We start from the raw sequence: 26,199 nt of genomic DNA on the forward strand, positions 1-26,199 counted from the left end.
TTTTTATTTTTTAAAATGTAGAGTTAAGAGAAAGAGTCAAACTTTAGTGTAAAGAGCGGGGTGTTGAGGAGGAAAAGTCCCTTTCATATACGGAGTAATTTTTTTTTCGTTTTAAGTTTTAATGTCGCTCCTTATTTTCATTTTAAAAAACTTGTTTTTTTTTTTGTTTAATATGTTTTAAACTCAAACCATTTGCATGATCTAACCTCCCATTGATCTAACCATTTGCATGAGAGTTTTACCTCCCTATTTTATTCCATATTCTTCCATAGTCTTCGCCGTGTTCCTTAGGGCAAAGTTCTTCAAAATGATCCATATAAATGGTCATAGAACGCAGCCCTGCTCAACTCCTGATTCAATACGAAACCAGCTGCTTACCTCATTTTCTACCTTCGATTCAGAAAAATAGATCTTTTAAATATCTTTTTAAATCACTTTTATGCACTTTTTTACTAATCGCTTCGTATTTTTCTGGTATGTGATAAAAGAGCAGGATCTTCATTAAAGCTCTTCTATGAGCTGAATAAAACACTCGTTCATAATTTATATAACTGACGACTAAAGGTCGGCGATCCATTCGTTTTTTGAGAATATTTAGTGCCAATTTAGTTCACATAACTTCTTCGAAATGAAGGGGGATTAGGGTAAATTCTCTACCGTCGGCTTCAACTCCACATTTATCTGAAGATGAGAAAACTTTCACTGAATATTAGAAAACGAAGGACAAAAACTCCACTTTCTGAGGCAAATTAGGTCCCTCCTTCCCGAGAAAGGAGAGACCCCGTAAACTTCAGTGTTGATAACTATATAGGTCCTACATTAGAATCTGAAAGCGATAAAAGTCCCAAAAGAAAAGGCTATAATTCAAGCTCATTAAGCACCATAAGTAAGTTATGTATTATCAGATTCTGAAAATAGCCAGTATGGCCTAAATCTGGATTATCAAGTCCCAGGATTTTTTGCCATAAAATTATTTACTTTATTTTTTATTCGGCTCCGCGGCACTGTTTTCGATAATACAGCAATGCAGCATTAAAATTAATTTTTTTACTTGAAATCATTGTATCCCGACTTTCCTTAACTATTTCTTGTGGAGCACATCTTTACTCAAATACTGCCTGACTCATCGCCGGTATATCCTTTTTTCAGAATCACCCTTGTTAAAAAAAAAAAGAAGAAAATAACAAATACCTACGCAAACTTTAAAAAGCCAAGTATTTTTCCGTTATCATTATGTGCTTGCTAGTAGTACAACGTAAATAGGTACTAGAAGTACCTCACGCGACGTAATACAACGAAGCATTTGTAGCACTACTAACATTTTATCAGACAATCGATCAGGTAATATCTTATAATTTAACCCTCCCCCAAAAGTTTCCAAGAAATAGTTTTCCTATTTAGATTTAATGTACTTCTAATTGAAAATAGTACTCAAGTATAAAGAAAAAGTTACTTTGCATACGCCTTCTCTAGTAAAGCTGCCCAAAATTCACCCAAGTCACGTGAATGAAGAAAGATAAGTTTCCCATTCATAGTTGGTAGTTTATCATCTACAACAACTTCAATCCATTCGCCAAATCGCCAAAAAAAGAACCTGAAAACAAATTAATAGATTTACAGATATTTCTAGCTAAGTTTTCCAATTTTGTAAGCAATAAAAAATAAAGTTATAAAGGTTCCACAACCTCTCTCAGTTGAGGAAGAAAAAAATGAACAGAGATTTACGTTAAAACGAAATTAAATTAAAAACAATTTTTTTCACATACGTGTAAAAAGCACCGATTACGTGAAATAAGGAAGAGGGGTTGGTTCTCTTCTTAATCCCCCAGACGTAATATTCAAGGAGTTGTAATATTCAAAAACGCGTAGAATTTGTAATTATACTATGAACTTGTAAAAAAAGATTGTATTAACAGCAATAAAAGCCTGAATACATTTTATTCTATTAATCGCATTAAGGCTATACAGATTTTTAAGTTTGCATATTGGTATTTTTTCTTTTTCCCAAACTGTTTTCACATGCAGAAATTATAGGTTTAGTTTCCTCTGAATAATCTCAAATCATGGTCTAAATCTGTTTTGAAAATCGACAAAATTTTATTGAAATCAGAGTTACTAAGATAAATTTTGAGTTCGTTGACTAAAAACTGAATTTATTTTGCTGTTTGAGACCTATGGAAACGTTTATCTTTCAATCCATGCATTAAAGTTTTAAATTTAGCCTTTTGGTATGGTAAAAGTCGTTACGCGTCTTTAGATGATAGCCGAATTGAAACAATTTTGGTATTATTTTTATTTTTTTTGAACCTTACACAAATTTTTGTTGATTAATTACCTTAGTGCATTTTCTTCCCACGATCCAAAAATAATACAACAGGATTGGTCTTTTGTCACCCGTAGCCCATTGCCGGAACAGCGCTGCCTTTCCATTTATAACCAAAACAAATGAAAATACTGAAAATCCAAAATGAAATGAAATATACTTTTAAACAGTTTTCGGTCGATTTGTAGCCTGAAGAGCACTGTCTTTCCAAATATAATTAAAATGAAATGAAAAAATTGAAAACAATAAAACTTTTAATAAGATAGTGAACTTTAAAAGATAGAAAAAATCTTTTTAAGAAATTAAATTTTTTTTATTCTTTCTAAGTTCATTGTCTTATCAAAAGTTTTGCATGCTTTCATTCATCTCGTTTTAATTACACTTTTACTTTACTGAAAACTCATTACACTACAACAAAACAATGCCAAATGGGAACTAGATTATTTGTGGGAGTGGTAAAAACAGACATGGTTTATCAAAACATAGAATAAGAAAAACGCAATTTCAGTTATTGAATGTAAAGCATCTGTCCCTTGTTTTAAGAAAGAATTTTCAGACAAACTTTCTTCTATATTTTAACGAAAATAGCAGTCCGGTGAACGAAGTTTTCTGGAATTAGCTCAAATATTCATTCCCGAAAATACCTGAAAGTTTTGTTCATTTGGTTCAACTGATTTTTTTTTTTTGAGTAAAAGAAAAATTTGCCGGGAAATCGATTTTTTTTTTTTTTTACTCTAGGCGTGTTCAAAGGAATTTACTTAAATAAATAATTTTTTATTTATTTTGATAGAGAACAACTTCTCTTCAGATTTATCCGCCGATATTTGCTACGAAAATGATTATTATTTTTACATAGAGCATCGGACGGCTGTTATTAGATAGACTGTTATTAGACTGTATAAATAAATATATTGACTGTATAATTAGACTGTTATAGACTGTAATTAAATAGACTGTTTATTTCATGGTTATCTCTTTATGGATCTTTACCCTCTTATATCCCACCCCACTATAGTGGGTTGCACAAATAGGTTAATACTAAAATAATTGTACTCAGGAGACTCGAAAATATACAAAAAAACAAGAAGATTGTCCAAGTTAACCTAAGTTCAGTGCCCTTCGGAGGAGGAAACGGGCGGAGGCAAATACTTGGAAAAACTTGAGCATAGGTTGAGGAGCATTGCCTAGAGGGCATTTAGGATGAAAAGTTGTAAAGAAAACCATACAAGAATCTTCAGATTTATGTTAGGAGGACCAAGTGGAGGAGTACATAAGTCTAGAATATTTTTGCGTTATTTCAAATCCTCCCTACTGTTTACCTCCTTTAAAAATAATGTCCTATGTATGTACAAGTGCTACCCTCTGTTCTTCCCTCTGGATTTTATTCGTTTTCTTCTCATTATGCCTGTGGTATGAAAAGATACATTTTGTAGAATTTCATCTTGTTCTTCTGTTGTAGGCTGCACCAGTAGGCAGCACGATTTTCAATGAAATTAGGTTAGTAGATGCAGACCAACCTGGATCCTTCTCTACGGTGGAGTATTCACTTGCTCAAGGAGGGTTTTCTGTAAGTTTTTATTATTTCTTTACATATTTTGCAACTAATATCATCTTTACGTATATTTTAGGCTTTTTAAACAGTTTTTGGTCGATTTTCGGGCTATCTCAGGATTGCCCTCATTGGCATTGTGGCGCCTATTTTCCCAGATGAGATAAATATATGAGTAAAGAAAGGAAAACAAGGTAATTTCCAGCCAATAAAAATGAAAAATAAAATGCAGATATTTTGGCCGAGACCTCCACTCAACCATCATCTGTGCAGACTTATGAAAATGAAAATAAAATGTAAAAACAGCCACTAAGATAAATAAAAAAATAACTAATAAACAACAACTAAAAAAAAGAAACTCTTTCCATGTAACGATGGACCAATTTTCTGGTTCTGACTTAGAATTTGACTCCAACTTATTCAAATTAAATAGAAAAAAAAAATATGCCCCTTGAAAATACTTCAGGCGAGAAACCCGTCTGATGTAAGCCTAGTAGACACGCTCTTGATCGCAAGGGGGTGAAGGGGTATCATGTACTATAATAATCAATGCCTGATATTGCTCCCACTTTGGGGATTCCCCCCTAAAATAAGGATATTGAGATCTTCTAGGGGTAAACCCAATACTTTTTTGTGAACAGGGTTTGATAATAAGCGTTATGAAAGATAACGCTTCTGGTGCATTTGATCGTATGATGGGGGTCGTACAGCCAATTTATGATAAGACTTGCCCAGTGAAATTCTTGAAACCCCGTAAGCGTGAACCCCAGGAAGCCCTGGATAACTATTGAAATTCTTAAAGTGCCAGATTTGAGAAATCAAGCGTATGTTGAATATTTAAATAGTGGATGTGCCATTAAACTGGAAAAATTCAAAATAATACGCAACAAAGTAAACTCTATGAGAAGAAAGGCTAAAAAAGAATACTTTGCCAACCAATTGAGTTTAAATAAGGATAATACTAAACGAATTTGGAAAGTTATTAATGACCTATTGGGAGGGAAGAAAGAAGCTCCACCTATTTCGCTACTGATTCAAGGTGAATTTGTTAATGATGAAATAAGTATCACGACTAAATTTGCTGAGTTTTTTTCAAGTGCTGGGCAAAACGTACAGGCGCAAGGGTTGGTGAACTTTAATAATGATTTAATGAAAGATGAATTTGTGGATGATAGAGGAATCGGAAATGAAATTGAATTTCAGCCTTGTACTGGAGATGAAATTCTGAAGGTTGTGAAAACAATCAAATCGAATTCAGCAGGGATTGATGGCATTAATCTGAAAACTTTTAAGTCAGTGATGTGTTATTTAATGCCATGTCTAGTCCATATCATCAATCTTTCCCTCCAAACCGGTATATTCCCTGATGTGCTTAAAAGGGCAAAAGTAATCCCCCTTCACAAAGGTGGCTCTAAGCTAGAAATTGAAAATTATAGACCCATATCAATCCTACCCTTGTTTTCGAAAATATTTGAAAAAATTGTGCATAAAAGGCTTTATGATCACCTTATGAAAACGGGGATGTTAAGTGAAAACCAGTTTGGCTTTAGGAAAGGTCACTCGACGGCGGATGCCGTGCATTCCCTTTGTGATACTGTAAATAAATGCTTTGAACGTGGTGAAATCCCTTTGACCGTTTTCATCGATTTTAGAAAAGCATTCGATACAGTGGATTTTAATATACTACTCAAACGTCTACAATCACTTGGAGTTCGTGGTAATTATTTAAAGTGGTTTAATAGTTTTTTAAGTGGTAGATCTATTCAAGTTGTATTAAATGATGTGTTTTCTTCTCCTTTTCAAGTGAGGTGTGGTGTACCTCAGGGGTCTGTTTTGGGACCACTTCTGTACCTTGTGTATGTTGATTCAATGTGTTCCTACTTACCTGAGTGTTGTATTACGAATTTTGCGGATGATACAGCTTTAACTATGTCTAGTCAATCTGTCGATGATTTGTTGTTGAAAGTTAATAGGGTATTAAAGGCATTTTTTGTATTTACAAGTTTGAGCCTTTTGTCAGTAAACGTTAATAAAACTAATTTTATGATTTATAGGAGAGTTGGTAAGCCTCCATGTGTTGATAAAAAGATATTTTTTAACGGCAGGCCTCTGTCACAACTGCATGAAGTGCGTTATTTAGGGTTCCAGCTTGATTGTAATCTATCTTGGAAGAACCATAGTGATCTTGTTGCAGCTAAAGTTGCAAGAGGTTTGGGAATTTTGCGTCGATTAAAGCCTGTTTTACCATTACCAGTTCTTTTATTATTATACCACACCATTGTTGCGCCTTATATTTCTTATGGTTGTGTCCTTTGGTCTAGTAATTTCTACGCAAATTTTAAAAGAGTGCAGATCCTACAAAATAAAACAGTACGTCTTCTTGGTAATTATGTAGAAAATGTGAATGATACCGCGTCATGTTTTAAGAAATTACGAGTGCTTAACATTGGTCAGATTCAAGATTATCAAGCTGCTGTTTTTGCGTATCGATGTTGCAATGATGTATGTCCTCCAGTTTTTACCAGTTTTTTTCGAGTAAATCGTTCACTCCATGGGTATGAGACTAGAGAGGCAGATAATTTTATTGTTGAGTACCGAGACACCACACGTGCAGCTTTCGGAATTAGGTATTTAGCTCCGGCTATTTGGAATGATATCCCAGCTGGCATTAGGGAGGCGGAACATATTGGGTTGTTTAAAGTAAATTTAAAAAAACATTTATTGGAAGTGGGGAGATAATTCTTTTTTTCTTTTTCTTCTTTTTTTTATTATTGTTAGCCTTTATTTATTTATATTCTGGTATTAAGGAGTAATTGAGTGAGAGTGTTTTGTCCTTCTTTAGTTTCCGTTTTTTTTTAGTTTCTGTTTTTTTTTTTCTTATTAAATTAGGTTGAGAATCAGAGGATTGCAGCCGTCCAACATCAGGCTCCTTGAGCCTTCCCCAGGGCGGTTGTGTGTATTTATAGTTTTTGTAATTAGTAGTTAATAAAGATAGTTCTAATCATAAAAAAAAACAAAAAAAAATGTATGATGAATACAGGTTTGTAAAACGCTATTAATCCATATAAAACGCAGTTTCAAAAGAGAAACATGCATTTTTACTGGCTGCCACAGTTTTAGTACGAGACAAATAGGGGAATACGAGGAACATTGCCAAGATTGGGACGGCGTAAAACGAAATCAGGGCTTTAGGAAGATGTCAGTTGATAGAAGATACCAAGTTAGAGAAAGAGATTAAGGTACAGACAGAACAGACCGATACGCAGGCTGGAAGACAGAACCTGAACGGCATCCATTGTCAAAGACATTCGGAATAGTAAAGGTTGCTTTCAGTCAAATGCTATGGAGAAGGGAATGCAATTGGAGCCTTTTGCCTTGGAACCAAACGAAAAAAAGCATAGTGTTCCAATTTATAAAAGGAAATACTACGGGTCTTGTGATCCATCCAGTGCATAAGTATCTTTGAGCCTCTCTTGACGGTCTTTTACCTAATGGAAAAGGACCCATGATGTAAAAACTGCGCACAATATTCATAAGGGTAATCAAACAGTATGTGGTAAGAACGCAGGGACGCGGCTCAATAGTAACCTAAACTCTAAAAACGGTATTCTAATATCACTAGATACATCAAAAGAATCAGATTATTATGATAGTTCCAAATCAACAAGTTTAGTGTTACCCATCAAAGTTATGAGCCAGAGTAAATTTGCCCGATTTTTAAAAAAGGGACGAAACACATTTTTTACACCAAAATAGGGAGGAGGGGAAAAACCCTTCATATACGGAATAATTTCTGTTCGTTTTGAGCTTTAATATTGCTCCTTATTTTCAGTTAAAAAACTTGTTTTTTCTCCGTGGAAATTTCCTCCCACGTAAAATACACGCCCGCCCCCGTGAGGACAATTTAGCCTGAAAAATACTACTTAGCATACTTTCGTTTGAACAAAATATTTAATTTCTAATTGTTTTCTCGATCACTCCAAAATTCCATACTTCCGTGGACATTTTCCCCAGAAATCCAAACAAGTCAAAAACATCCCCTGGAAAATTCCCCTAGAATATCTTCATATGCACAATTAAGTTGGCAAAGAGAAAGTAAGACAAATAAAAAGAATTCCATATAAGAATTCTGTCAAATTCTCCTCACGAAAAATTCCCGTATGGAAACCCATCCGAAGTACAAATCCCCTCTCCCCCCCAAAAAAAAATTGTCTGTATGCTTCTCAAGAACAAATATAGCTTTCAGACCTCTTCCCCTTTTTTTTGTTTAATGCTATTTGAGACGCGTCAACTTTAAAAGGATTAATAAAGAATTTTTTCATTTATTCAGGCGATGATCTTTCTTCAAAAAAGAGCCATAAATATTATTTTATATTGAAATATCAAATATTTGACTTCGCTAAAAATATGAATCAATCCAATTAGCGCAAACCCTTTGAAATAGCAGACGACGATCCTTTGGCAAAAGTAGCCCCCAGTGTTAAGTAATTTAATACCTCGTTGAGAGCAGATTAACTCTGATGATTTATCTTTTTCTGATATGGTATTAAATTTCGTATTTGGTTAAAGATCGTGGTAGTAATATGGTAATGTTTAGCAATTTAAATTCTTCTCAAGAGGTTTGTGCTCTTTCATTTATAAACTTTTGTATTATAATAGTTCTATAGCCCATTTCCACATTATACACCTGTTGAAATCACTATTTCTACTATAAAATTATTCATGTCAGTAACCGGTAATTCCTAACCACATGAAGATGTATAGCAATAAGCTGGAATTTTGTTACTAATTCTTCATGAAGTGCAATAGGAACTGTTTTCCATGGGTTACATTTGAGGAGCAATGCTAACACCAGTGTCTATTGGACTGGACTCGAACACTCCAAAGGTGCAAAAACAAGTCCTAGCTTCTAATCCCTATCAAGTTTCATTTGTGATCAAATGGGCCAATCTTATAGATGCGTCGGACAAGAAGATAGCCCTTCCCTCGCTAATGTTTCCCATTCTCGTAAAATCACTTGTTTCAAATCTACGAACCCTGTTCCTCCTCTATCATAGGGTTCAAACCATTCTCGGGCTCCTAAGGGGCATCACTAGACATTCTATAACATAGGGATCAACTGTGCACCCTAAAGAAGCAGAACTACGACGCTTGCTCTCTTGTTCCGACAAGATTTGGTAAAGACCTGGCAGTCCACCCTGGTAGATGTCTTGATGAGCAGAATTTAGAAGTTCTCTTTCCCACAGTGGTCAAAATGGGCACTAACTGAAAAAAGTTGCACACATAAAAGTTACTCTGACTTTCAACTACGTCTAACTGAAATCTGGTATTTAGTTGTTCTGGATATCCTGATATTAACTATGTAGGATTCCTTCCTCTTTCCCTCCCACAAAAGGCCAGATCAGGTCCTGATCCCCGACAAGCATAACTAGGATATTAGCCTTTGCTTTAGCCTTTACATGTGCCCAATTGGCACCTTTAAATTCACTGTCGATAAAAAAAAAGATAAAAAACCACTTAGACGCAGTAGTAAATTCTCTACATTTTGAAAGCTAAACGTCCAACTGAAGAAACGTGTCCTAGCCTTTAAATACGCTTGCCTTAGAAGATACTCTGTCAGGAAAAGGTCACCAACTTAGAAAATCACCGATGTGCCAGCTAGCCATTCGGTATGGGCATTTTGGAACATTGGAAATGGACATAATTCGGCCAAATCCTTCACATGCCGGGGGATCGTCTCCCAGATACTGAGGCTGAATACACTCCGAGGGGAGGCACAAAAGAGATCAACCAATACTCATCTTATACCAGCAGTATGACTAGTACCTGAGAAATGTTTAGCTGTCTCTTTAACCGCAGCAGGAGGACGTCACGTCTGCAGCTCAGGTCTGAGATGAAAGGTGAAGTTTCGTTGATGTCCTATACGTCATTCCTGGCTCTGGAGGATCTAAGGTAAGACTAGAGTAGCACCAAACAGCCACTTGAATGCTCGGAGCCGAGGTTTCAGGAAGGCAAAAACGGCTCCCTCAGTCAGGATCAATTTTTCCATTCGAAGTTTTAAGCAGCTATTTACTTTTAATTAACAATCTTCTTTTTTTTTCAAGGTAACACTCCAAAATTGCCAGTTGTTAAAAGCCACATCTCTGCAATACATAATTTTTTTTTTCGTATGCCTTCTCATACGGAAGGGGCTGTCGAAGAAGATCTTCGTGTGGAGCAGGTAGTCAGAAAGTCCCCCTTCCTCCGTAGCCTCAACAGGTATGTAATCAAAATTTCAAGATGGTCATTGTTCTAAAAATAGTGATGAAGTGACCCCCACGGCCCGTGGATCAGGGATACTACAAATTGCTCCTTTTTTAAACATAAGTTTCATCATGAACAAGGCAGATTGTTTGGTATTGGGTGTATAATTGGTTCGAAACTACCGGGGATCATTCTCTGGATCAAAGGATCGAATAGTTTGTTGTGGGGGAGATCAGGCCAACCAGTTTGAAACTTACAGCCACAGAGAACAACCTGATGTACAGGAAGAAAATTTCAGAGCACATCCCTCCCTGCCCCCCCCCATAAAAAAGAAACCTAGGAAACAGCCCCCCTTCCAAATTAATGGGGCCTGAAAAAAAGGCCAAGAGTTCCCCGATCGGTTCAAATGCTATATTCGTAAGTCCTCTGACTAATGGGGCACCAAAACAGATCAAAAATAAACAACAGTCATATCCGCCCACCCCCAAAAAAGGGCTTGGCAAAGGGCTAGAAAAGGAAAACAAACATTTTTTCCGGCACATCTCATAGAAGGGTGGTCATAGAAACTTACGGTTTTACAATATGGAAACGACCAGGGTACCAGAGCAAGTCAAAGGAAGCTAAGTGGGCCCGAGTTTTCAAAGTATCTACTATGTCTCCAGAAAAGTTTTGGATATCAATTTGAAACGTTCAGTAAATGTTTGGGGAAGTCAAATGGCTCACAAATTTTGACTTGGGGACATGGGGAGGTAAGCAAAAGGGCACTCTATGTTTCCAGGTCATAGAAACAACCTATCTGCTTTGTTTCGGCAACGGGCTAGGGGGTGAAGTTAAAACTTTGTTATGGGGAGGAGAAAAGGTTAAAATTTGCCTCTGATCCATTAAAAAGTTCTTGCACAATAAGCACCTATGAGATTTATAATCTATGCATATTTAAGTAGCAGGGCAAATAAAAAAAACAAAAAAAACTAAGTATCATCATGTTATCGAAACGGTGTATTTGAAATATCTCGCGAACAGCTTGGGTAACAAGTTGAAGCTTTTAGAGAGTGTTGAGGGGAGGGCTGTTAACCTTTAAGTTATGATTTTGGGGAGGGGTAGTTTTAAATCAAAAGACACTATGTGCATCCAGATCATCAAAATAGCATATCTGCGATGTCTTGGCAATGGTTAGGGGGATTAAATTGAAGCTTTCAGGTATTGTTGGCGAAAGGATGGGGAAGGGTGGTGGGAAATTATTTCAAATTTTGCGTGGGGGAGGGATAGGGGTTAAAAAAAATGTATGATGCACCAAAACATTCTTGAACTGTAAGCTCCAATGGGATTTATAATCTACGCATAGTTAAGTGGCAAGATAAATCAAAGACAGCATGTGTTGCCAGGTTATGTAAACGGTTTATCTACAATATCTCGAGATCTGCTTGAAGCACCAAGTTGAAAGTCTTGAGAGTGTCAAGGGGGAAGACAATTGAAAATTTAGATCTTACTAAGGGGAAGAGGGTGGAGTTAAAGCAAAAGAAACAATTTACATCCAGGTTATCAAATGCAATTGCTGCAGTAAATGAGGAACGGCTCGGGAGATGGAGCTAAATCTTTCAGGTAGTGCAGGAACAGAAAGAGGGAAGGGCATCGGGAAAATTCAAATTGTGTTTTTGGGGAAGGTGCTAAATATGTTTAGTATCATATCAACCTAAGCTTTTAGCACTGTAAGCTGCTATTGAACTTAAAAAAAATCACGGTTAATAAGCAAGGTAAATGAAAAGAAACTGTGTATTTTCAGTTTATCAAAAAAGTAGATCTGTGCTATCATTAAAACTTCCAGGGAGCTAAGTTTCCGGGGAGGAGGATTTAAAATTCGCAATTTAACTTGGGGAAGGGAACAAAAAGGGCTTAGAATGTTGTCTTCAATCAATCTAAATGTTTTATCTCTAGAGACCCCCATGTAATTTTTTTTTCTATAAAAAGCGAGGTAAATCAAAAGACTCTATCTGGGACAATTTTATGGAAACTGTGCATCTGCATTATCTCTAGGATGGCTTGGGGTGCTAATTTTGAACTTTTAGGAAGTGTTAGAGATCCAAGTGAACCTCCATTTTTGACTTAGTGCAGGGGCAGAGAAGAGATTTCAGGTAGTAAACTAAAATATCCACACCAACTTCGTTTTCATTCAGGTCTATCTATCCTTGTGTACATGCTCCGTAGTTTACAATCTTATTAAAGACGACCAAAATTTCGGGATTGTTTTAGGGCATAGCAAGCCGAAGCCATCATAATTAGTTTAATTTTTTCCTTTACAGTGATTCATCTGGCCGAGAAAATTCTAAACCTAATTTACAAGCTGATTGGAAGGATGAAATATAGGGCAGTTTTTTGCATCTCAACTCTTTTAGTCTGCTGGTCAAGAATGGTCAAAATATTCAAAGGCGGATAAATGAGTTGAATATGATTATTACGAATTTTAGATGATCGAATAAAAAAAAAGAAAAAAAAGAAAAAAAAAGCCTATTCTTTGGCGAAGCTGTTTTTCTCAATTTGGTTTCTGTTTGTAAGGGTTTTCAGGACTAAAATTGCTAAAGGAAAAAAGTGTCAAACTTTGAAGGAAAATTGTCGGCAATTTTTGGGACCAACAAATAGGAGACAAAAGTATATTTGCACCCTGACCACTTTCCTCAAAACCTAACATTCCAAGTTCCCTTACCCTCCCACACGATTTTTTTTATAGTTTAACTTGGTTTCATAGTCGTCCCCAAGAGGATAATCTATTTTGATACCCTTGGTGAGTATACTGCCTTTTGATTTACCTCACTACTGCACCGTGGAAAGGTTCAGAGTTCCACTTTGGCTATTATTTTGAAAACTTTTATAGGGATCGGAGACAAACATCATCCTCTAAGGAAAACAAGAAGGTCCGTTGCCTCCTGCTTTCCCCGACATTCCCAAGGTCTTGGGACTCCGAAAGTCTTCAAGACTCCGAAGTCTTGGGGTGTTTAACTACTGACCTGAAAGCACCACAGTAATCATAATCAAAATTTTGGTCAGGTGGCACCACTCTATCAAGAAAACGAGGAGTAAGAGTAAGATAAGATACTGCTGCTAAGAGCCATGGATCTCCAAATTCACCTTGTTCAACATCAAAACGCGTTGATCCATCAGAGATAAATTTTGGCTTATAGGTGATTTCCTAAAAAAAAGAAGAAAAAAAAGTTAAGAAAAAACTACTATGATCAGAGGCAACGCTCTAGTGTTGCCTATAGTAAAGAGCCTACTGCTTCACTGAATTTCCCCCCCCCCTAGATCCACTTCACATGGAAGGAGTGATTGTAAGAACTTCGGAGGTGACTCCTTTTAAAAGCCACTCCGATTCAGTGCACTTTTTAAGAGTCAAAAGTGATCGGAAGACAATCAGCCCCTATCGAACACTCATTTTAGCTGCTTACCCCCACAAAGACATCCAATCGAAATTCGAAGATACTCATTTATGTTCAAAATGGTCCAAAGGTCATATAAATATGCCTCTGGGGATGACAGGGCCCCCCATAGCCCCTGGAAAAGGGGCTGTAAGTTATGCACGTTACCCATTTTTTTGCATATAGAGTTTATTATTGATAAAGGTATGCATGTTTTATTCTGAGTCTCCAAAAAGGCCTAGAGTATTTCAGGTGAAATTTTCAGGAAATACGAAATGTCTTGTTGAACGAAATCAAATATGCACGTTTGTTGTCGTAAGGAAATATCACCAGTATCTCAGGAAGGGCTGAGTTTATTAAGTTGAAACTTTAAGAGCATGTTGAGGAGGTTATTGAAAAGTGATAGGAGGGCAAACAGCCTCTGGGCCCTGTTTTCGGGCCTCTTTCAACACTAATTGAAATTTTGAGATGGTCATTTTGTTAAAAATTGTTAAAATGTCTAGTAACTATGCCTCTGAAGAAACCATGACACTTCACTGCCCCCGAGGCAAGGGTTAGGATGCCCCCAAGGCATCAAGCAATTTACATATTGTTTACGTACAGGACTTTTTTCGGGAAAGGGGAAAATGTTTGATCCTGGGTGTGTCCAAAAAGGCTAAGGGTATTTAGGTAAAACTTCAGGGAATGTTGAGGGGGGCGTCGGACTAAATCAAAAGAGTTATCAAAAGGTCATAGTTGCATTATCTTGGGAACGACTAGGGTTATTAATTTGATACTGTCAGGGCCACTACTACTACTTCTACTAAAACTAATTTGACTACTACTGCAATTACTTGCTACTATAACTAAGACTACTAGCAACTGTCACGACTTGCAACTGTAACTACTTCTGACTTCGACTTCTTGTGACTGGAACTACAACTACTTGTGACTGCAACTACTAGCGACTGTTATTGTGACCTCTTTCGAATTCAACTACTTGGAATGGCTACTGCAACTACTTGAGACTGTAACTGCGATTGCAACAACTTGCAGCTCCGGCTAATTGTGACTCTGAATTTGACTAGACACAATTCAAATGCAGCTATTTTCGACTATGACTATTGAAATTTATGGCTACTTGCGACTGTAACTACCTCTGACTGCAACTACTAGTAACTCCAACTACTTGTAACTGCGACTGCGACAATTTGTGACTGTGACTAGGGTTATTGCGACTGCAGCTGTGATTGCTTGCGAGTACGACTGCTTGTGATTGTAACTACTTGCAAATGTGACTGTGACAGCTTTCGACTACGAGCGTTTGCAACTACAACTGTTTAAGACTGAGGCTGTGACTACTTGAGGCAATTACCACAATACTTATTTGCGACTGCCACTACTTGTGTCTACGACTGCAACTACTTGTGACTACTTATGCCTACTACCATGATTAGCACTGCTATTGAGTTAAATATAAAGAGTTTAATTACATCCAGGTTGTCAAAAGGGCTTCTCCGCATAATCTGAAGAATGTCTAAAGTTATTAAATTGAACGCTTCAGAGAATGTTGAGTCAAATCAAAATATTTTGCGCATATAGGTGCTCAAAAGTGTGTATCTGTGATATCTTAGGAACGTCTAAGGGTATTAAGTTGAAACTTTCTGAGAATATTCAGGGTAACTTTGCACTAAATGAAAATACACTTCGCGTATCCAGGTTGTCAAAAAGGGCGTATTTAAGAGTGTCTACTTTGATATCAGGAACAGATACGGTTATTAATTTACGACTTTCAGGGAATGTCAAGGGGGATGTTAAACTGAGTCACATGACAACATATGCACCCAGGATATTAAAATGTCATATCTGCAAAGTCCCATTTTTTTTTATTTATAAGTATAAAGTTGTATCTTTCAGAGAAGGTTGAAGGGGATATGGAATTTAGAGACACTATGTGTATCCCAGTTGTCAAAAGGGTATATCTGCAATATATTAAGAACGACTAAAGGTATCAAGTTGAAACTTCAACAGAATATTGAGGAAAATGTTGAACCTAATCAAAAGACACTATCTGAATCCTAGTTTTCAGAAGGGCGTATGCGTTAACAATTGGTATTAACAATTTAAAAGAATTAAGGGGATTGTTAAACTCAATCAAAAGACATCATCATGGGCAAACTGGTTGCAAAGATAAAAGCTTTCCCACACCACAAAAACTCTAACGGCGAAGATAACTTTGAAGACCACGCTGCCTTTCCATGACGAAAGTAAAACAGTTCAAAATAGGGATGAAACCTTTTAATTGACAGTGAACAGATAAAAAAAAATATTCAACTGGATATTTCGAACACACATACAGTGTTCATCATCAGCAGTAAAACTGCTGATGTTTTACTGCTGATGATGAACACTGTATATGTGTTCGATATATCCAGTTCAATAATTTTATATCTGTTCACTGTGAATTAAAAGGTTTCATCCCTATTTTGAACTATTTTACTTTCTAACGGCAAAGTCACAAATACGTTGAACTAAATAAAAATTACTGTGTGCATCCAGGTTGTCAATATAGTGTGTCCAATATCTCTGGGATGGTAAGGGTATTAAGTCATAATTTTCAGGAAATTTTAAGGGGATTTTGAAATAAATCAAAAGATACCATGTATATCCAGGTCGTCAAAAGGGCACATTTGAAATATCTTAAGAACGGCTAGGGTATAATGTTTAGACCTTCAGAAAATATTTAGAGGGACGCTAAACTCAATCAAATTAAATTATAAGAATCCAGATTGTCAGACTGACATATTTTCCGCACTCAAGCAAACACTCACGTCAAAGTCACAAAGTCAAAGTCACAAGAGTTCGCGAGTCTGAAATTAAGAGAGCTGAGTGATGTATTTGATGTGTATATTTATTCTCTTATTTCATTTTAATTCATATGTAACCTTTTGAACATTCTCCTTGTAGGATTCTTCCGAGTATTTTGTCTAGAAATTGATGTTAAGTCAAAATATTAATTCAGGGACCGTTCCAAACCTTGATTTCCAATGGAACGAAATTTACGCAATAGATGCATTAAATAGAACCAAAGACAACGCTCAGATGTCCTTATGTAAGTTAAGAATTTTAGAATCTGATATTTTAATTCTCAAGTCAAAACCTGAAAAATTGAAGAAACACTCCTAATATTGGCCAATAATGAAATTTTGGCAATCAAAAACGAACAGAAACTAGTTTTGGAAAACTTCCGAAAAAGAATTTTTGTAAAGAAAAGTAAAGAGCCATATTAAAACTTATGACGAGCAAAAATAAAGTCCTAAAATAATGGACACTAAAAAGGCTATATAAAAGAATGAATGAAAACCAAAATGAACAGAAATTAAAATAAAATAATCACACCAAGCTAGAAGATAACAAATGCTGATATAAACAAATAATTAAACCCTAAAAAAGAGTAAAAATCAAAATGAATGCTCAACTCAGAATTAAAACGAACCAAAATTAGTGCAAACACATGTTTATCTGCTTCTGAAAAATTAAAGCACACTGTTCAAAATATATTCATTCTTCAATAAAGTTCAAAACGAAGGTATTACTGAATATAGCCTTCGAAGGTAGTGTTTAATAATTATCTTTTGTACAGTCTATTGTTTGACAAATTAAAAAAGAGTTTTTTTTCAAATGAGAGTAAAAAGCAACATTGAAAATAAAAACGAAGTAGAAATTATCCGGTATATGAGGGAGACTACCCCCTCCACGATCCTTTGCTCTTCATGCTAAAGTTTTTTAGTACTCTAACAAAGCTTCTTATTCCCACTAAACGGCCCTTGTGTGTCAGGAGTCGTTCATTAACAATAGGAAGAAAAAGTCAAACAATAGAGTACAGTTTGGGAAAAAAGAGCACAGGAGGGAGGCTAGTTGCCCTCCAGCCTTTTTAATGACTTTAAAAGGTCACTAAGACTTTCGTTTGAGTGATTCTTCGGTATTTATGCATTACACCGCCAACACTCAAGAAGAGAAGTTAGGTAGATCCTAATGAAAAATACCAAAAGAGGACAAAACTATGATACTTTAGAAAGAAATTTGGACTATATATTTCCAAATTAGGGGGGTGGGGGTAACCTAAACTAACATAGCCCCTACCCCTAATGTGCAAACAAATAGCCCAAATTATATAATTCCAATGTATTTTGTCACCCGCCACTTCCACTGAGCCTAAGCTAATTATTTCTTAATACATATAGATAAAACCAGTCTTTTCTCGAGTTTTACACAGCGTTGACTTCATTGTTGGCGGCTTCTCCCGATTCTCTAGAACCATTCGTTTGATACGATCACCCCTGAAAAAAAAACATAGACGCATCTGTGATCTTTCTTTTGGCAAAAAATGCCAAACTTTTTCAGTTAGGAGCTTGAAACCTTTAAGTAGGGCTCTCCGATATATTAAATCTCACAATTTCAGTTAAGCTCTCTTGATCTTTTGGGAGTGTTTCCCCCTTTTTCAAAAGTAAGGCAAATTATTTCACGCTTGTAGCTTTTATATGAGGCTTGTAACATTAAAATTAATGATTTTTATATATTTGGAACCTGCATAAAAATTCCTTTTAAGTTTCTATTGTTATTAAAATTATATTTTTAGATATTTTGATTACTATTAGGCTGAGTTGCTTCTTACTTACAGTTCGTTACCATAAACTGTTAGATAAATGGCCAGTCAAGCATGATCAAGAAAATTCTTTTAGACAATTCATTCAATCTTTCAAACTATATTGACTCTCAGCGTTTGAAGCACCCATGTTTCAGACCCTTAAGCCTCATTTAGTACTAGTTCAAGCAACTTAATCCTCTTAAGATGAATTTTCAAAATATTCTCTACCCTGAAGTCTCGAAACCTCAGAAAATTCAATTATTGTGTTAAAATTTTTATTTAGGACTCAAACTATCTGACTTGTCTAAGCCTAGGGGGAGAGGGTTGGAGAAGTCGGGTGTAGCACAGTTATTTGAGTTAATCTTATTTCATTCTTGGTTTGAATTTAACTAGCACTACTACTATTACTAACAACTCATACAGTGTAAAGAAAATAGACCTAAATGAGAATATTTTTCTTACTGTAAAAAAGACGTTGAACCTTAGAGTAGAAATCAGATTGCTGAGGGGTCAATATTCTTACTCAAATTTAGTGTCATTTAATTCATATCATACCTTCACATGAAAAAACTTTTTCTTAAAGTAATGCATAAAATATATTCTTGACGGATCATGATATCTCAATGACCATTGAATGCAGTCATTTTGAAGCCCACACAAAAGTCGAGCTCAAATATGCACAACTTGCGCACAAAAAAAGTTCACTTCGTGAGCGCCACGTCTCTTATCAAGTCAATACAAAGTGTAAAAGTTCACTCCACACAACTGTACATGTTGGGATCCGATTATTACTGAAAACCTTCGACCTTTGACAAAACGATCATTTTGACATGAGTATCAGTCTTTATTTGTGGCTAGACAAGAATCTCTCTTCTTGTATGTATTTTTGCCACAAGGTTTTTTCATGCGCAACAAAGTGTGACTCTTAAGGGTGGGTCATAAATAGCCAGAAAGGTATATTAGTACTAAGATTTTTCAACCACACAAGGAAAAAAAAATGAAATCACGCGAGCCATTTGTGTAAGCATTTTTGCATGAAAGTAAACAGCAACGTTAAAGCTCAAAACTGACATAATTCTAAATACGTAACCCCTGGAGGTACGCTAAGGGATGATATCTTGAATTTTTTCAGTTTCATGACATTTCTTATTTTAATTATCAAACAATTCTTTTTTTCATCCCCTCCGCCCAAAAAATCAGGTGAGTGTGCCTAATGAAAATGCAACCCGACCATTCCCCTAGTTGTATTCATTTTAGAATGCAACAGCATAAATAACAGGTTAGTAATAGCAAAAGTTTTAAGCTAATATGCATGCTAAGCTAAACATCAATGTCTCGAGATTAAAATTATCTACCAATTATAATTCACTTCTCCTTTTTAAAGCAGTACTTATAGATCTAAATGACAGATTTTCAAAGATTGTCCTTTTCGGCCGACCGTCTAAGGCCGAGCGGAAAGCAGGTCGTCCGCTGTTGAGGTGGGAAAATGTCGTATAGAAAAATTAAGGAAAATGGGATCTTCCTGGGAAGGTGTAAAGAGAAAGGCTTTGAATAGACTGGGAGGAGTCTGCGTAGCTGTGATGCCTGAGAATTGATAGCTAAGCAGACGCATAAGCAGACCCTTAGAAAACATTAGAACTGAAAGGGTATTGTTATAAGCAAGTATAATTAAATGATCTTTTTCATTGTCCATACGTTGGGTCAAAAAGTTACTTTTTTCTTATCCCATTGGTCTCCTGTTAAAGCATTCATTCTTCAAGTATTGAAATGAAAGAAGTCAAGCTCTACCGTAAATAATGGGGTGGCTGAGAAAGGTGGAAGCCCCTCATAGGAAATATAGTTTATGTCCAGTTTAGATTTTAACTTTGCTCTATGTTTTCATAAAAAAAATTCTTATGTTTTAAGTCTACTGGAGTTGAATACACTATCCAAAATTATCCTGAATATAAGGGTGACTGCAACTTCCTTTATCCCTTATTCTTTACGGTAAAGCATAATAAAGTTTCTGTAAAACAATCGCCTCCAAAATGAAAGGGCTGAATTAGGTGTATTTGCTTTACACGATAAAATAGGACCATCCTAAATAAGAGAGGATGCACCAGGACCGGATTGGCTTAAGGGGAATTTCTCCCGGGCTAGTTACTTTTGAACCAACAGGGTCCATAAGTTGCTTTACATGGAATGTATTAATATTTATGTTTTCTTAACTTCTTTTTTTTTGTTTATTTATCGAAATTATACATTCTCTTAAAATTTTTAGCTTGAAGAGGGAGAGATTGTGGAGGAGGCAGACCCTTCATGTATGGAATAATTACTGTTCGTTTTAAGTTTCAATGTTGCTTCTTTCTTTTAGTTGAAAAAAAATGTTTTTTTTTACATTTAATTTCAATACCACGACTGGCTCGATTCTCAATTTTGAGACAATAATTAGAACGAGAACAAAAAATTTGTGAAATGGCAAACTGGAGCTGTGAATGATTAAACTTAGCAGGCTGTATGAAGAAAAGCATAAATACAGGAAGGTAAGCAAAACTGGCATTTTCCAGTATGTCTTGCCGTTGTATTATAGGGATTCTACCTAGACACGGATATGGGAAATACAAGTAAGGAAATGTGTTAAAACTCAAGTTGCGCAACGACAATAGTGAAACACTTCTCGAAGACTTTTGATTGATAACTAATCATATACGAGAGAAAGCAAACCAAATTGACAAAGTAATTCGTCACTTGACGCTATGTCAATTTCTTATTTATGATAACTCGCATATGGGGATAATATCTCACATTTTTTTAACCATGTAGAATATTTGAGGACCGTTCATATTTCAGTTCTAGTCTGCATCTTAATGCCTGCATAATTACTATTTGTGCTTGTTTCACGTTCCATTCCCTTGACATGCCGCGACGTTAAGATCCGGTAACATGGTTTATTCCACAAGGGTCTTTCCGCAGTTGATGGATTGACAGTGGACCAAGACAGCTAGTTTTGATACCAGCGTCTGTCATAGTTCTTGGGCACGTCAAGGGGCTCCGAGCGGGACTTGATGGCAGATATGGATTTATATGACCACCGTCCCACTTCCTAGACGAAGGCAACAGGAAAGACTTAAGGTATTACTTCGATGTCGCGTCGTCAGTGCACCGTATTACATGGTCAAACCACCAGTTGCGTCCGCATTTGATGACATTTGAACAACTTTTCTGTGCTTGTTGTCAACGCTAACTTTTTCAGATAGTCCATTCAGAATATACTGAAAGTACATTTTTAATGAGATTTCAATCGAGCAGGATGGAAATCTCGACGACGAGGCACGTCTCCAATAGCACATGTGCTCATCGTCTTTTTTTCTTTTTCCTTTTTGTTTGCTGAATTAGCCTATATAACGGTTTCCCGGAATAGATACCATAAAGACATTTTAGTAGAACTTTGGAAAAAGTGAGGACAGGAACAATGGTCTCAAATTCTTCATTAGTTTTAAAGTGATAAAGACCTACCACTTCTTCAAATCAGTGTAGCTCTTAAAATATTGCAGGTGCACCCTTTGAAAAACTCGATTTTACAGAATATCTTTTGATTTAGTTCAATATCCCCCTAAATGTACCCTGACAGTTTTCCCATAATATCCTTATATGTTCCTGAGAAATTGAATATGTGTGATTTGACAGCTGAATGCACATAGCGCCTTTTGATTCAGTTCAACACCCCCTAAAAGTTATACCTTAGAATCCTCAGGCTTTCGAGACACCCATGACCAAACATACTCCTCGTCCCGACAGTAAAACCTATATGTGAACAACGACCAAAGAGTATAATTTACAACCCTTGTCCCAGGGAATGTGGAAGCCGAATATGGGAGCCAAATCTGAAAATTTAGATTGTACGTATTTTGGGGATGAGAGGAGAACAGTTGGCAAAAAGAGCATTTGAGGGGGTTGACTGTCCTCTCATTACCCTCAATTCTTAAAAATGGCCCTAAAAATCTCAATTTCCAGTTGAAGGAGCCAGTACTATTGATATTGCTGAGGCGACGACTACGCTTGAGACTCTAAAGATCGCCGATATTCCAGACGATACACCTCATTTTCATGTTACAGACGGTACATCTCATTTACAAATTCAAGCCAGCACCTCATTTACATATTTCTGTCAGAACATGATTAACATATATTCAAACTTAAGTGAATAAGAGGAATGACTTGTTAAGTAAACTGGTTTATTTGAATTCAGATGGGACTAATAAAATTAGCGTAATCACAGGAATGAACACTTTAGTAAACCATTGTATTTGAATTCAAAAGGTCAAATATAATTTATGATATAGTACTGAACTTCACTTGACCGCATATATTAACATAGGTATAGTGTAACCGCTGGCATCAATATAATCATGGGATGACTGCTTACACCAATGTAGCCATTTCTTGATCAATTCTATTAACGTAGGTATGATGATGGTAGAGAAAAAAAATAAAGAAAGAACTAAAAAAAAAACGAAAAATAGAATCAAATTTAAGAAAAAAAATAAAAATAAAAAAGGAACAAAAAAGAAATAAAAATAAAGAAAAATAATTACTACAGGAAAAATTAACAATTTTGTGTTGTTTCGTGAAATGAGACGGAAATAAGAAAATGCATTATTCAAAATACCAAATATTTTCATCAAAATGTTTTGATATTTGAAATAATTTGAGGAAGTATGTGATTGCCACTTCAAATAAGATGAGTAAATTTACGACGATATTGCCCAAAATGCATTGTTTCTTGTAATAAGATGGAATAAGGAAATACTCTTAAAAATATCAATTATTTTTCATCAAAACGTTTCGATGCTTGAAATATGATGAGGAAATATGAGATGGTTTTGCTCAAAACGTACTGCTTCTTGGAATAAGATGAAAATCAGCAATATATTGTTCAAAATACCAAATATTTTCTTCAAGATATTTTGATGCTTGAAATAAGTTCAGGGAAAATATGCGGTGGTGTTTCTCAAAATGTATTGTTTCTTGCCATAAGATGGAAATGAGCAAATGCATTATTCAAAATATTAAATGTTTTATTATTAGGGACAGACACAATGAAATGAGATGTGAATCGATTTGACCACTAAGGTACTGGCAACAGATACAATAAAATGAATGTTTGAATAAGTATGAACAGTTTAAGTGCCAAGAATATTGAAAATGAAATGAAGTTGAAACAGTTTGATCAATAAAAGTTACAAGAAGAATAAAATATGGTTTTAATCGGTTTTATCTGTAAAAGTATCAAGAACAGAGACAATAAAATAAGACTTGGGTTGACTTGACCACTAAAAGTACCAACAACAGAGACAATGAAATGAGTATTTGAATCAATTTGACCAGTTAAAGTACCAAGATCACTAAAAATGGAATGAAGGTTGAATCAGTTTGATCGGTAAAAGTAACAAGAAAAATTAAAATAAAAGGGGATTTGAATCGATTTGATCAGTGAAAGTATCAAGTACGGAGAAAATGAAAGGGGGTTTTAATCGTTATCAATCTTCAATAATATTCACTGTTCTTGTAAACTTCCGCTGTTCTTGGTACTACTAAAGATAAAAATAGATTAAAACCCCCTTTCGTTTTCCCACCTCTAGGCACTTTTACTGTTCAAACTGATACATCCCCTTCCATTTTCATTCTTTTTCCTACTTTTACTGATCAAACTGCTTCAACCTCCATTTGATTTTTAGTGTTCTTAGTACTTTGACTGGTCAAATTGATTCAAATACTCATTTCATTATCTCTGTTGTCGGTACTTTTAGTGGCCATGTCGATTCAAATACGGATCCGGTCGGAATTTCAAATAACAGCTCAGAGACACAATATCCTTCTAAATATCAAATTTCATTAAGATCCGATCACCCATTCGTAAGTTAAAAATACCCCTTTTTTCAATTTTCCTCTCCCTCCATCCCCCAAGATAGTCAAATCGGGGAAACAACTGTTATCAAGTCAATTTGTGCAGGTCCCTGAAACGCCTACCAATTTTCACCGTCCTAGCACGTCCAGAAGCACTGAACTCACCAAAGCACTGGAAATCCCCCACTCCCCCCAGATGATCAAATCGGGGAAATGACTATTTATAATTTAATCTGGTCTGGTCCCTGATACACCTGCCAAATTTCATCGTCGTAGCTTATCTGGAAGTGCCTAAACTAGCAAAACCGGGACAGACAGACAGACCGACCGACAGAATTTTGATCGGTTAATACCAAGTGCCATAGAAATATATATTCGGGGAAAAATGTATAAAAATTGTGAATTTTTTTATAATTTTGTTTTCACAAAAAACTGTATACGGACGAAATGTTTGTTTGATTTTTTGTTTCTCTTCGTTTTCATTTACTGGCAAAAGACCCGTTTATCGTCTCTATATTCATTTCTTTGTTTTTTTCATGGTTGGTCATTTCGGCTTTAGTTCTTTTGTTTGTCAAGTGGCCTGGTAAAAAAAAGACCGCAACAACAAATTAAAACCATATTGCCTTTACTGCGTCAGTGATTGTGATGCATGTAATTAAGACAAGGCAAAATCTGATCTCCACAATTATCTATAGTTTTCCTAAGATGTATGAGCCATGTTTGGGGCTTGCACTGATGGGGCTTAATTCAACCGAGGATGCTATACTAACAATTTGGAAACCCTACCATTGTACCATAATATCAAAGGTTGTTCGTAATTATTCTTCTTCTGACAATCCGCCACTGCACTAGTAATAATAATGTAATGAGTCTTTATCCCTTTAATTTGCTGAAGATTATTTACACCATACAAAGATAAAGAGAGAGAGAAAGTGAGAGAAAGAAAGGAAAAGAATAGCATGTGACTTCAAAATTATTTTAGAGTAGCTCTGTCCAAGATAATGTTGAAATATTATTCTGAACTACGTACCAAAATACAGAGAAAATGTATTCTCTATACATTGTATTTTTACAACTGTGAACATACTTTCAAAAAGAGCTTTTAAAAGGAACTCATTTTTTTCAAACCCAAGCAGAGCACCTCCGCTGCTTTATAGTTTTGTATTTTTGACGATCAGCGATCACTCAGACAGAAAATTATTAAGGATCATGTAACGTAGTGATTGAAGAATAAACCATTCTGTTTCCACTATCACCAGCTCATTTCTAACCAAAAAGCTGACAAAACAGGATTTTTCTATGTAGCCCACCTGTGGGGCTCGAAAAAAATAGAAAGGGCCATTTTCTATTTTTTGACCACTCCTTGAATACAATCCTCGCCAGGGGAAAGAGAAGAAGTTAAAAAGGGAGAATAAAAGAGGAATCGAGCAAGCAAGAAAAAAAGCTGTTGATTTATTGTTTTAATAGAAGAGTTGAGAGTAGACAATATAGATCTCCAATATACTGAATTCACTGCAAGACTTCTAACACCTTCAGGTTGAATTTTTGCAGTTACTTTTATATCAGCAAATTCGTCGGTAGATGATGGTTGCTTTTTACTAGGTGTTTACCATTGTCTATACCGGCACTCAAAAGTTTATTGACAGTTACTTGTCGTGGGTAAAAGTTTCGCAAATGAGGGAAATGAATTCAACACAAGAAGCTTCAATCCACGTGCTTAAACCTCCAGAACGGAATTTACTGTAGAGCAGTTTGTGATAAAATAACAAAGAATTATAAATGTTAATTTTCCTTTGCAAAATGTCGTCACGGTCGAATTCTGAAGCTTTACGAGGCTTGAAAAAATATTTGTAGCATTTTGTCTGAATATTCACTTCCTAAAAGGTCAATAACCTAATATAGCTATGAGTCAAAGATCAACATCTTTATCGTAGATAATGTAGAGCGTTTAAAATTTGTCTTTACTGAAAAGTTTAAAAAAAAAGGCCGGAAGCTCTAACCTCTAATGTTAATTGACAATAACAACGACCTTTACGGTACTTGGACCATAAAAGTCATCTTATCTGCTACAAATAATTAGATTGACTTTCATGCAGAAAAATAATAATTACAATATTTCTTTGGATGATATTTTCGCTTTTATTAAATTTCATTAATTATGAAA

The 26,199-nt window shown here is 35.6% G+C and overlaps 1 protein-coding gene across 2 annotated transcripts in view; it reads right to left on the reverse strand.

The window, feature by feature from the left end:
• Window positions 1-26,199, reverse strand: part of LOC136032081 (calpain-11-like) — a 212,066-nt gene that overhangs the window by 111,443 nt on the left and 74,424 nt on the right. Inside the window, exons 1-3 of one of the 2 annotated variants that reach the window (XM_065712211.1) lie at window positions 18,705-18,868; window positions 13,115-13,296; window positions 1,454-1,594 (exon numbers count right to left, since the gene is read on the reverse strand). In XM_065712211.1, coding sequence (XP_065568283.1) covers window positions 1,454-1,594; window positions 13,115-13,296; window positions 18,705-18,740 — 359 coding nt within the window. In that variant the 5' untranslated portion in view covers window positions 18,741-18,868. Of the gene's footprint in view, window positions 1-1,453; window positions 1,595-13,114; window positions 13,297-18,704; window positions 18,869-26,199 lie in introns of those variants that run through there. The other variant, XM_065712210.1, reaches the window with a different exon arrangement.

This window comes from Artemia franciscana, chromosome 10 (genome assembly GCF_032884065.1).
Source record: "Artemia franciscana chromosome 10, ASM3288406v1, whole genome shotgun sequence".
Classification (NCBI taxonomy): Eukaryota; Metazoa; Arthropoda; class Branchiopoda; order Anostraca; family Artemiidae; genus Artemia; species Artemia franciscana.